The following is a 12,304-nucleotide window of genomic DNA, read 5'->3' as shown; positions in this document are numbered from 1 at the left end:
TTTATTCTCTCAACTTTGCGTACATCGTATGGAAAGCTTGAGCATTGAGCTATTCTTCTAAGATATTCGCCTTGACTATCAATCACTTTTTGGAATCTCCTTGTAAGCAGCTTTTTATTAATACTGGCATCGTACCTTGCACTAAAAGAAACCAATGCAACAATTTCAGAGCGTAAAAATCATTCGCCTTGACTGGGATTCGAACCCAGATCCCTCTCAATATCCGGTCGAGTGCTTTGGCCACTTAAGCTACCGAGGCGTCCTCTTAAACTCTGAAATTTTGGGGCTTTTTTTAAAAGAACTCGATGTTATGACGAAATACCGTACATAGAAAATTTCAGAGTTTAAGAGGACGCCTCGGTAGCTTAAGTGGCCAAAGCACTCGACCGGATATTGAGAGGGATCTGGGTTCGAATCCCAGTCAAGGCGAATGATTTTTACACTCTGAAATTGTTGCATTGAAATGCACATTAGCGTATGACTCCGTTAAAAGTTACTGTTGCGGCATCTCCCGCAGTTTCTTTGGAAAAAGAAACCAAGTGACACAAGTAGCTGTAGTATTAGATTGTAGATTTCTGAGGCATTCAGATGAATGAATCTCCATTCTTCGGGATGCCAGGGCATAGGTTGTTGACTGCTGTAGTAGACCGTTGTCCATAAAAACAACCCTCACGGTGGCATCCCAAAGAATGGATATTCATTCATCAATCGCTGTAATTCATAATGTTTTATACGTAAAGATCAGTTAATGGTTAGAATACATTCATTCCAGATAGCTTGGTCGTTTCACAAGTTATTACTATTACCCTGTCCAATAGATACGAGAACTGATGCCATTTAAAAATTTTATTTGGCCTTAATTTTAGAGTCTATACAAAGATGGGTTTGTTTCTCCTATTCATCAAAGTGCGGGGAACGGGATTGGTGTGGTGGCTATCTTACTGGCTTCTTACCCAGAGAGTCCGGGTTTAAATCCCGGAAGTGTTGAGTATTTTCCAGAGGTATCCCTACTTGAGTTGCTTTGTGGAGGGCACTTTGAGTGAGTACGCCGTCCGTCGGATGGGACGTTAAACTGATTAGACTCCTTGGTGCATTTCGTTATTAACAGTAGGTTAATACTGACGCTGGGTTTCTCTCCGCCCTTTCATCCTTTCCTGTCCATCCCCTATTGCGTAAATGACCTCAGATGTCGGTCACCTCCCATAAATACTACTAGTACTACTACTCTTCAAAGTACTCTCTCTCCTTCATTCGTAGTAATGCCTATCTATGCCCTCTTCTTCTTATTTATTCCATCTTCTGCTTCTTCTTTTCATTTCCACTGTTTAGTATATAAGGCACCCTCCTCCCTTAGAAGTCCTCCTCCCTTGAAGGCAGTTCAGTTGGGAGGCTTTTTAGTTAGTTTTCTTTTGTCGTTTCTTGCTTTTTTGTGTCTTCAACACGTCTTGTGCCCAATTGATATACGATAACCACCAGTTATCACATTTTATTGGGAATATACGATTATAAATCCCAAAGGAGGAGAGATCTATTAAGATTATTAAGGAGTATGATGATATAAGGATCAATTGCGTTTGAATTCATTGCCCAGGAACAACGGTAAACAATGACAATGCCCTCTGAATGTGCAGCAGGTGCACTGATTGTGTCACTGGTGTGTCCGTGTCCATTCATGTCAATCCGTCGTGTCATTCGTTAGTAATATAGTAACTTGTTTGCACTTGTAATATTTTCTTAAATGCAGTCCTTCAGCTATCAAGTTATAATGACTGATCTGGTCAGTAAGGAAAGACAATGGACCATTGCACACACGATCAATGTTGTACCAACGTCAAAACAGAGGAGGTTGGATGGAAGGTCTTAGAAAAACATCTTGTCATGACATCAGCAGTTAATAGCCTTTCTCAATTAGTTTTCTATTGTCATAATTTCTTTGCTTTTTAATTCTTGGACCTTCCAAACAACATCTTGTGCCCAAGTAATGTGTATACATATGTCCCTAATCATCACATTTTTAATTCGCATTTTATTTTGGGAATATATATTGGATTAAAGTCGCAAAAAGACCCAGATCTATCGTAAGAATAATAAAGATGAGGTTTGAGATCATCTTAGGATCAAAGGTGATTTGAATTCATTGCCAGGAGACAATGGCGGACAATGACAGTGCCCTCTGAATGTGTTACAGGAAGCATTGATTGTGTCATTGCTGTATCATCAAGTATCTATGCCCATGTCCATTGCCTTGAGTCCGTTTATAATATTAGTCTGTGTGTGGGCAGTGTTGAGTTTCCATTGAAATTCAGTTCACTGTTCAGATAATATCATTCGGATCAGGGTTTACTATAATGACTGATCTGATCAATAAGAAGAAGGACAAGGGACCATTGCACACACGATCAATGTTGTATCAACGTCAAACAACGCAGGTGGATCTTAGAAGTTCTTAAAAAAGAGACCTTGCATCTTAATCTGTCTATGCCATGTCTTGTCTCCGGCCATCTTTCTAATAAAACGCTCATTAATCCACTTGGGAAAAGGAATGTCATCTCTTCTTCTAGTCAGAGCATTATTATCAACCGTTGCTAAACAGTACATTTCAATTTAATTTCTTACGATAATTATTACCACTGTACTTCACCATCGAAGTGCTTGGTATGTTGCACCGTTGCTCCATTGATTTCATTATCAATTTCCGTTTATTCGACGACAAACAGTAGTAAAACATAAGGAGAACAGAGTAACTGACATAACTGGGCAAACCTTGCGCTCACAGCTCGGACGATCCACCAGAAGCGAAAAGACACAGTTCACCAACATTAAGACCTGGTTTACAATCACACGTCACACAGATGTATATATATCGTCTCTCTTTTCTTCCTCCTTTGATTTTTCGGTCAGAGCAAACCCCACAATCTTCATGTTTTTCGTTAGGGTGAGGTGTGATTACATGGAGTTTTACATCTAAACGTTGCTCTATGTTTGTTGATGGTAATTTAACCCCTGGCCTTTTTTTGTACCATCTCGGAATTCTCCAATGAGATTGTGTACTAGCTTCCTAACAAATTTCACATGCGAGATCAATTTTTCATTTTTTCTTTGCTGCCATTCTTTATACAACATAAATGAATTTGCAACACTGACGTCAAGCCCCTTAGAAAAACAATTTCACACCACCATTTTAGAGTTTTCCTCGTGAAACAGCTGCTTTCTAATTCTTTGGAATACTTACCTATCGTGAGGAGGGGAAAATCGTTCAGAATGATCAATTACTAGCTGGCAAAGCACTCGTCCGAAGGGAAAGCATCTGTTGTAAGAGAACCATCTGTCGTTAGGGAAAACACCTGCGTTATGCTTCTGGGAACGTAAGTAAACCTCGGTGACTAAGATAAGGAAGGTTTTTTTTTACCACAGGTGGATTATGCAACCTCTAAAAAGCATGACTCCAGGTAAAGGCCTAAGGTTCGTGTTTTACTATGAATATAACAGATCATATCTTGGACCCTCCTACTCAAGATTCCTGACTATGCAATAGGTAGGAAAAGAGCAGGCAGAATGTTTGATGAGACAGTGGACACTAGGAAGAAAAGGAAACGAAAGAGTCCAAACTAGAAAGCAATGAACTAAGAATGTATCTTGGAATGTACCTTCCGATTATATTTAAAACTTTATGTAATTGCAATCATAAATTTACATCCATTACAACCTACCACCTCCTTAGTAAAATACCATTTCTGCATGATAGAACGTTGGCAATGCATAATTTCATTTATAATACGAGGGTCATCCGGAAAGTAGTACCCGTTCGTGCCGCATGAAGTGCTGACGACGCGAGTAGCCGCTGGACGAGGTCAGATAGCTTCAGTGGCTTGTCTGCCTTCTCTGAGCCAAGTTGCGTGACGCTAGCATTGCCTGTGTTGTTTCTGTGATTGTTTACAATGTTTAAAAAAATTGAGAACGCCGCCAGTTGTGAAGTGAGGGCAGTGATTAAATTCCTCAATGCAAGAAACGTTCGCCCATGTGATATTCATCGCCAATTAAAGGAGGTGTATGGAGACAATGTAATGGACGAGTCGTCTGTTCGGCGGTGGTGTCGCAACTTCAACATGGGGAGGGGGAACACACACGACGATGAGCGTTCGGGGAGACCGTCTGTCATTACAGACCAACTGGTGAGCTCAGTTGACGAATTCGTGAGGAACGATCGGCGCGTCACAATTGATGACATCTGTGAGCATTTTCCCAATGTTTCTCGAACAATTGTTCATGAAATTGTTAAACACCATCTGCATTATGCAAAAATTTGTGCAAGATGGGTCCCTCGCGTATCTCAATGAGCTGGCGGCGAAGGACTATGCAGCAGGAATACAGAAACTTGTCACACGTTATGACAAATGCCTTAATTTGCTTGGAGATTATGTTGAGAAGTAGTTTAAAGTATCCTCTTTCAAATAAATGTTTTTATGTTTGTTAATATTTACTTTTGTGTCTTTATTTCACGAACGGGCACTACTTTCCGGATGACCCTCGTATTTTAGTAACGAATGAAACTGTTTGAAAATATACGTACTTCCGTCTTAGCTTACAGAGCTGCTGCCGTTGCTAACCGTGTCGAGTTTCCCTTGACAACCGAGTGCAAAAGGTTAATCCCTCGTCCCTCCGCCCTGGGGAAACCCATCCCATGACCTGCACACATTGGGTCGCTTTTCCTACCTGTGTCCTCGGGAGTGGATGAGCGATTCACAGTTGTATGTTCACATGTTTGCGTATATTCACCTTTTTTAGTTTTCATATTCTGCCTTGCGTGTTGTTGGATGGATTTTGTGCTGAATCCTCGGGTGCAGTCGTTTGTTGGTATATGTTGTATGTGTTTGCGTGAGTTTGTCCGCCTCTGTGGTTTTGGTTTTGTGTGTATGTGTTGATTTATGTGCTTGCGGTATTGTTTCTTGTCACGGGTGGTGACATAACACCCCCTGCCACATGCCTTTGCGGTAGCTTTGGGGCATATGATGTTGCTGTAGATTTGAATGGATTAAAAGACTTGTTAGATGAACTGGGTTAAAGCCTTAATGTTATCATCTACTCTGCTGTAATTTGATGGAGCGCAGGGTTATCGAAAGATTCGAAGTACACGAGAGGGGGAAAAAAAAAGAGAATATCCATTGTAGTTGGAAGTTGATGTAATTAGGATTTGTGTGTGTGGGCCTTCGACTGATGTCAAACGGCTTAAAACATGAGTTAGGATAAGTGTATGATAAATGTTGATAGTTTAGGACGACTACCATTTAACTGGCGCTCAACCAGCATTTAATTATTAATGATGAAAGTTGAAAATGCAATGCAAACTTTGAATTTGGAGTCTGATTACCTTTGGCCAAAGTGTAATTACGTGATATCTCCTTTGAGTCCTTTTCGCTTCGTCAATGTGCGCAATTTTATATTTTTCATATGGTGCGGGTTAGCGTTGAAATTCACTTGATTTAATTGTAATCACTGAAGCTTGTTTGTCAAGTACTGAAGAAACATAGGATCATGTTATGCTTTGGTACGTTTTTGTTGAAAACAAGAAATGTAATTCTATGCATTAAAAATTTATGTATATATATAATATTTGGATTTTTTATATATAGACATGTACAGGTTGCGAAGATTAGCCTCCTTTCCCTATTCCAATCTATTCCTATTTTCTGCAATATACTCATTAGTTTTTCCCAATTCACTCTATCAAACGCCTTTTCTATAATAATACGAAACAGGCAAATACGTCTCCTGGTTGTGTTCTACATTCCTCTTTCAAATAATAATCCCATTATTACTGCAATGGCATCACATGCGTACCTCTCCCCTTCCTAAACCCATAAACTGATCATCCCCTAAGTATTAATCATTTACCCTACTCTCTATCCTTTTGTTTATGGTCCTGAGAACAACCTTAGCTGCGTGGGATATATATATATATATTTATATATATATATATATATATATGTATATATTTATATTTATGTGTATGCATTTAAAAAAAACTATAAACACAGTAGTAATTAACCAGAAGGTTGGTTTAGTAGGTGATGGTAGAGATCACCCAGTACTACTAAGCCCTATTTATGGCATGTGAAAATTCACACATCAGCAGGGTATTAATAAGGGGGGCCAGTTCCTTAATACACTGTGCCGGTTATGGTTTCCCAGGAAGACCTGGTACCCTGTTAAAAATCACTTTAGCTTGGGTGGAGCTGCAGGTGCCCAGAGTGCCTTGCCCGGGAATCGAACCCGGGACCCTTCGGTCAACAGTCCAAAGCTCTTCCCACTGGACTGTGTATGTATATATATATTTATATGTATATATATACATATATATGTATGTATGTATATATATATATATTTATATGTATGTGTATATATATATGTATATTTCCATTATGTAATCTGTGTATATATATACATACATACATATATGTATGTACATATATATATATATATATATATATATATATATATATATATATATATATATATATATATATATATATACTTATATATTATATATATTTGTGGGTTGCGGTAGTCCATTAGGGATAGTGTTGGGCTGCTGACCGGAGGGTCCAGGGTTCCATTCCTGGGCAAGGCACTCTGGTGGCACCTGCAGCTCCACCCAAGCAATGTGATTTTTAACAGGGTACCAGATCTCCCTGAGAAACCATAACCAGCACAAGGAAAGGTGTTGGGCCCCTTAATACCCTGCCATTACATGAATTTCACACGCCGTCGGACTTAGTACTGGGTGAAGTTTACCAATACCCAGACCAAACTGACCTTCAGTTTGATTTCTGTGTTTATGGTTTTTTGGTTATATATGAATAAAAACTTAATGTATGTATAATATATTTTCTATATAATATTTAAATATATTCAATTATCATTACTATTTATTTTAAAAAAGATAATTTTTATTTAATCATTTTAAATTATTTCAAATAAATATTTATAATATTCATTTGAAATGTAATATAATATTTTTCAAATAAGAAAGGGTGAAATGTAATATCTCATGCTGTTGGCATTGATTTGTCAGTCGTTGTCATCAGAGCCTCTCTGGTTCACGGATGCTTGTCCTATGATCTGAGGCAATCAGTCAATCCAATAGACTGATAGACGGACATCTCATCTGTGTCTCTCTCTCTGTCTCTTTGTCCGCAGGTCGAGATTCAGGACAAGAATCTGGACGATGAAATTATGAAGGCGGTGTCCAAGGTCGTGGGCCACGTGTCTCCCGTCAAGGTGGCATTGCCATCAACAAGATCGACCAGACAGCGCAACCCTCCCGCCAACAAGGTAGGTTCCGTTAAACTAACTAGGGAAGGTTGGAACATTTTATGCATGTCTTGCTAAGTGTTATTTGGACCAAGATGGTGTCAAAGTTGTAGTGATTGTGTTATATTGGCAGCAGAAAATCTTAAAATAATTCATTTAGACGGTAGAGAAGACGAGGAGACGGTAGAGAAGATGTGATGAGGGAGGGAAAAAAAGAAGAAGACTCGTTTGATAGAAACACACTGTGATATTTGTGGAGGATGATTGTGTACGGCTCGGAAACATGGTCTCCAGTCTGCCTAAGCTCAGAAACTTGTTCCATTTTGGATTTTATGTGATGTAGTGTAGGATGTAATAAATGAAATTGCCAGACAGGAAAGCAAAAACAAACGTAAGGATATATTCTGACATATCTCCAAATTGTTTTATTTGGAGCAAGATGGTGTCAAAGTTGTAGTGATGGAGAGATAGGAAGGGAGGAGATGAATCATGTTATATTGAGAGCAGAAAATCTTAAAACACACAGTAAGGAAGAGACGGTAGAGAAGATGTGTTGAGAGAGAATGTTGAAGAAGAAGGCTCATTTGATATAAACACGTTGTGATGGATGGTTGTGTATTGCTCAGAAACATGGTCACCAGTCTGGCAAAGCTCGGAAACTTGTTCCCATTTGGAGCTTGTTGGAGATGGTGTAGGTGCGTAGGAGGATGTAATAAATGAAATTGACGGACAGGAGAACAAACATATAGGTATCACATATCTCCAAATTGTTTTATTTGGAGCAAGATGGTGTCAAAGTTGTAGTGATGGAGAGATAAGAAAGAGAAAAAGAATTGCATTAAATTGTGATCAGAGAATTTTTATGCGCAATAGGGAGGAGCTTAGGATGTTGAAGAAGAATCCTGGTTAGAAAACACAATTTGATATATGTGGAGGATGATTGTGTATGGCTCGGAAACATGGTCACCACCCTTGCAAAGCTCAGAAACTTGTTCCAATTTGAAGCTTACGTGAAGTAGTGTATGTGTTTGTGTAGCAGGATACAATAAATGAAATTGACAGAGAGGAGAACAAACAATAAGGTAAGGATATATGCTTCACATATCTGTAAAGTGTTTCTTCTGGACCAAGATGGTGCTGTAGTGATGGAAAGTTTATAAGATGAAGAAAAAGGATCTCGTTATGTTGGGAGCGAAGAATTTTAGACACTTTAAAAGTTAATAGGGCTGTGTAGAAGTGTGTATTTCACAAGAATAATTTCTTAAATTTTGATAGTAAACTGACGAATTTGCCATCTTCATTGTATTGTATGAAGGTTTGGCTTTCCTTATAAAATATATACAAACTGTCCTCAGTTTTGATTCACTGCAGAAAGTCAAATGATTTGCGCATTTGCATTTGAATGTTGTCCATTTCCATTGCATGTACGTCCTTGTCTGTGTTCATGGTTAATGTCCTGTTGTGTGATGGTCAGACTAATGTCCGCAATCTCATTTTAGATTGGAAAATTAAGACTTGCGTTTTTCAGATGTAGTTTCAGTGTAGTTTTTTTGAATGGACATCAGTCTTGCGTTCTTTAAACAAGAGTTCTTTCTTAGGTACTTATCTGCTTGCGTATAAACAAGGCATTAAGGCGTAAAGTAAGGGCCGTTTAGCTTTTATTTAAATATTGGTGCTTCAGAACACAAGTTTTACTTCTACAGCACCACCTACTGATTTGTTTGAGAAGTTACAGCAGCATTTGTTTTGTTTCAGAAGTCTTTCCCTTGTCCGTGCATTCAAACACAGCAATGTCCATAAGACAATCCTTCATCCTCCCTCCAGCTGTGAAGTACGTTCTTCTGTCATACGACTTTGGAAATTGCAAAAGGATTGTCGGCTGCAAATGAAATTTAACGGGAGTTATGGACCCACAGATTATGGACCTACAGTTAGTCATGAGAGGGAAGGAGAGGTCAGAAGAGACTTCAGTAGTGCCAGTGATTATTATAAATGGGGACGAACAAAATGTCCATTTATGAAGAGCTAAGTGGCAGTTTGCCCACAGTATTCTGAACGATGGAATTGTTTCTCCAAGTGGAACAAAAACTGCGATTTGATCGTCAATTGACGATTAATAATGGCCCGGCTGAACATTTCCCTCAAATTGGACGCAATACTGTCTACAATATTTCTCACGGAAGACCTCGGATACCACAAATTGTGTGCAAGGCGGGTGTACCGAAAATGCTAAACCGTCCACCACACAAAGGGCATATAGGATGTCCAGTGGACGAGACAGTTTCTGTGCCCCCCACCGTATATAATCCTGACCTTTCACCCTGCGACTACTTCCTCTTCTCCCTGCAATTGGCAAACAGTGGCTCGGATGGACAACGTTTGGAAACCATAAAGAGGAACTCAAGAAGGGCCTTAATGTCAACTGGTTCAACTCTCTCTCAGAGGGGTTGAGCTTCTATGCTCAAGAGGGGTTATAAGAAGCAGTGGGTGCCGTGGTACGAAAAATGCTTAGAAGTGAACTGCGGTATTATGTATAAGAAATGAAGTAGGTTTGTAGAGCTAACTAAAAGTGCAGCAGACAATGAAATGTGTTTCATATGAGTGTATGTATTCCCTGTGACCAAAGGGCCCTTACTTTATCAACATACCTCGTAAAACAGACTTGATTTTCATTGCGCTTAGGTCAACGAAAGGTGTTTTCGCTTGCGTGAGTGTAATTTGTCTTGTAGGGTAACTTTTTCTGGTTTATGTGTGTATATATTGTTATGTTTTGTTCATTGACACTCGTTGTTGACCTTTCCCGGTCGTCTCCGTTGACAGGACATGATCCCGACGATGAGCATCTCGTCAAGGGGGAGAGGACGCAAGCATTTGCTGACCACCGGACGAACGGGACCCGGACGACCGCCGAAACAAGCGCGATTGCGCGAGATAGCTGCGGACGAGGAAGAGGAATTGGCGGCGGACGTCGTCCTGGAGGAGAAACCACTTGTGATTGGTGAGTGGCAGGGGAACCAGTTGTGCTGTCGAATCTATGGCAACACTAGGGCACTTAAAAGTCGACCGCTACTACTAAAGTCATTGCGTTGTTCCCTTTTCATACCACGGCGTTAACACATCTGTGTACCACACATTATGCCAGAATTGGCTTATCATGGGCATTCGTGTACAGAGTCTTAGATTTGATGCAAATTATTGTTTTTTTTTGTGTTTTTTTTAAATCAAACCTTTTACTTGGAAGACAATGATTGGATGTTCTGTATCCTGACTTTTGTATTTTCCTCAAAAAATCATTTTCTGTGATCTTGTTCAGCTCCTCCTTCAATGCAGTCTTTATCTCTAGTCATTCATAGCGTAGTGTCGTCTTTTCATAGGCCTCTTTACTTTCTTGAACAAGAAAAAGGTCACTAGAGGGGACAGATCTGGAGAATACGGTGGCTGTGGCATCATTAGTGTGTTGTTTCTGCCGTAAAATTCACGACACATAAGTAACAATGTGTTTGAGCAGGGGAGTTTTATTCTTCCACATATCTGGTTGTTTATGGCAGTTGGCTTGGCGCAAAGTGCACATAACTTGCGGGTAATATTCCTTATTTACCGTTCTACCCCTGTGCCAAGAACTCATGATGCACCATGCCCCTTAAAATCAAAGAAAACTGTAACTGCAAAACATTCACATTTCGGCCGAACTTGGTGGGCATTTTTCTGGTCTATGCCTCATGCTGCAGCTTCCATATTGGGGTGATTGAGCCGTAGTTTCCACGTCAGAACCATAAACCCATGATTCATCACCAGTTGTGACCCTCTGGAGCAAATATGGGTCATCGCGGACAGAGTCCAACTCCTCATAAGCCCAATGTGGAATGAGAGTTACTGCTTTTGGTCAAAATTGAGCAATTTTGGTATGAATTTTGCGTTGACCCATGCCATACCCAAATCATTGGTATTGGCACGAGCCAATCGATATGTTTAGGTCCTCGGTAACTACTCTAAAGGTGATTCTATGATTGGCCAATACAATTGTCTTCAATTCATCAATGTTTTTGTCTGTTATGGATGTGGCCGGGTGGCTCTTCATCCTTCACATCTTCTCGGACCTCTGAGAACATTTTGTGCCACTGTTAAACATTGTTGAGGTCCACGGAAACTTCTCTAAGGGTGATTCGACGATTGGGCAATGCTACTTTCTTCACTTCATCAATGTTTTCATCTGTTGTTGATGTGCTCGGGTATCCGGAACGCTCTTCATCCTTCACATCTTCTCGGCCCTCTGAGAACATTTTGTACCGCCGATAAACGTTGCTTCGGTAGCTTCTCCATATGCCACAGTCAACATTTGGAATGCTTCAGCACACTTAATTTATGTATTTCCCACATAATTTGATACAGATTCTTAGATTCGTTTTTTTGGAACAGGCAAAAATCGAAGATAACACGAAACACGGCCAAGTAAAACAGCCGTCAACAATTGACGGAACACTCAAAGTGACCGAACTTTTCGGCATAAGTGAGACATAGTAGTATCAACATTATGCCACAAAAAGATCAAAAGGTCAACGACAGGTAACCCGAGAAAATTCAAAATTTGCGATACTTTTCGAAGAGACCTCGTAAATGACGTAATGGAACATCTGTGCATTCTGGGTCACCTTCGAATGTTTAGCTAGAATGTTTAATTAATGGACAATCCGTGAAATCAAAGAACTCTTAATGTTAATTATCAATTTAAAGTTTTTTTGCTAAACTCATTCTGAAATGGAAGGCAAGAAAAACCGTCAAATTTCATTCAATTTCTATGAATGTTGTTGCCAATGTATGAAATTGTTTGAATCGCCTTGCGTATGCGCATTTCTGTGTTTTGAGAGAGATCATTTTGGATTTGATGCCAAGAGTGATAACTTATACTGAGCCTGGTTGCTGTAATGCACGTTTTAAATCAAAATTCAGGGCAATTGCGGTTGCGTTGTTCGATTCTGGGATGTCTCATGTGCGC

General features: G+C 39.7%; 1 protein-coding gene across 1 annotated transcript in view; it reads left to right on the top strand.

Annotated features, from left to right (window-relative positions):
* Positions 1-12,304, top strand: part of LOC139688599 (transcription factor E2F5-like) — a 43,564-nt gene that overhangs the window by 29,532 nt on the left and 1,728 nt on the right. The window contains exons 6-7 of the mRNA XM_071586145.1: positions 7,198-7,332; positions 10,132-10,309. Of these exons, the coding sequence (XP_071442246.1) occupies positions 7,198-7,332; positions 10,132-10,309 (313 nt within the window). The remainder of the gene's footprint in view (positions 1-7,197; positions 7,333-10,131; positions 10,310-12,304) is intronic.

Source organism: Hetaerina americana, unplaced genomic scaffold, assembly GCF_022747635.1.
Source record: "Hetaerina americana unplaced genomic scaffold, ioHetAmer1.1.p SCAF_205, whole genome shotgun sequence".
In the NCBI taxonomy this organism is placed as follows: Eukaryota; Metazoa; Arthropoda; class Insecta; order Odonata; family Calopterygidae; genus Hetaerina; species Hetaerina americana.
The sequence above is the reverse complement of the archived record's forward strand: the minus strand, read 5'-3'. Positions and strand labels throughout refer to the sequence as shown.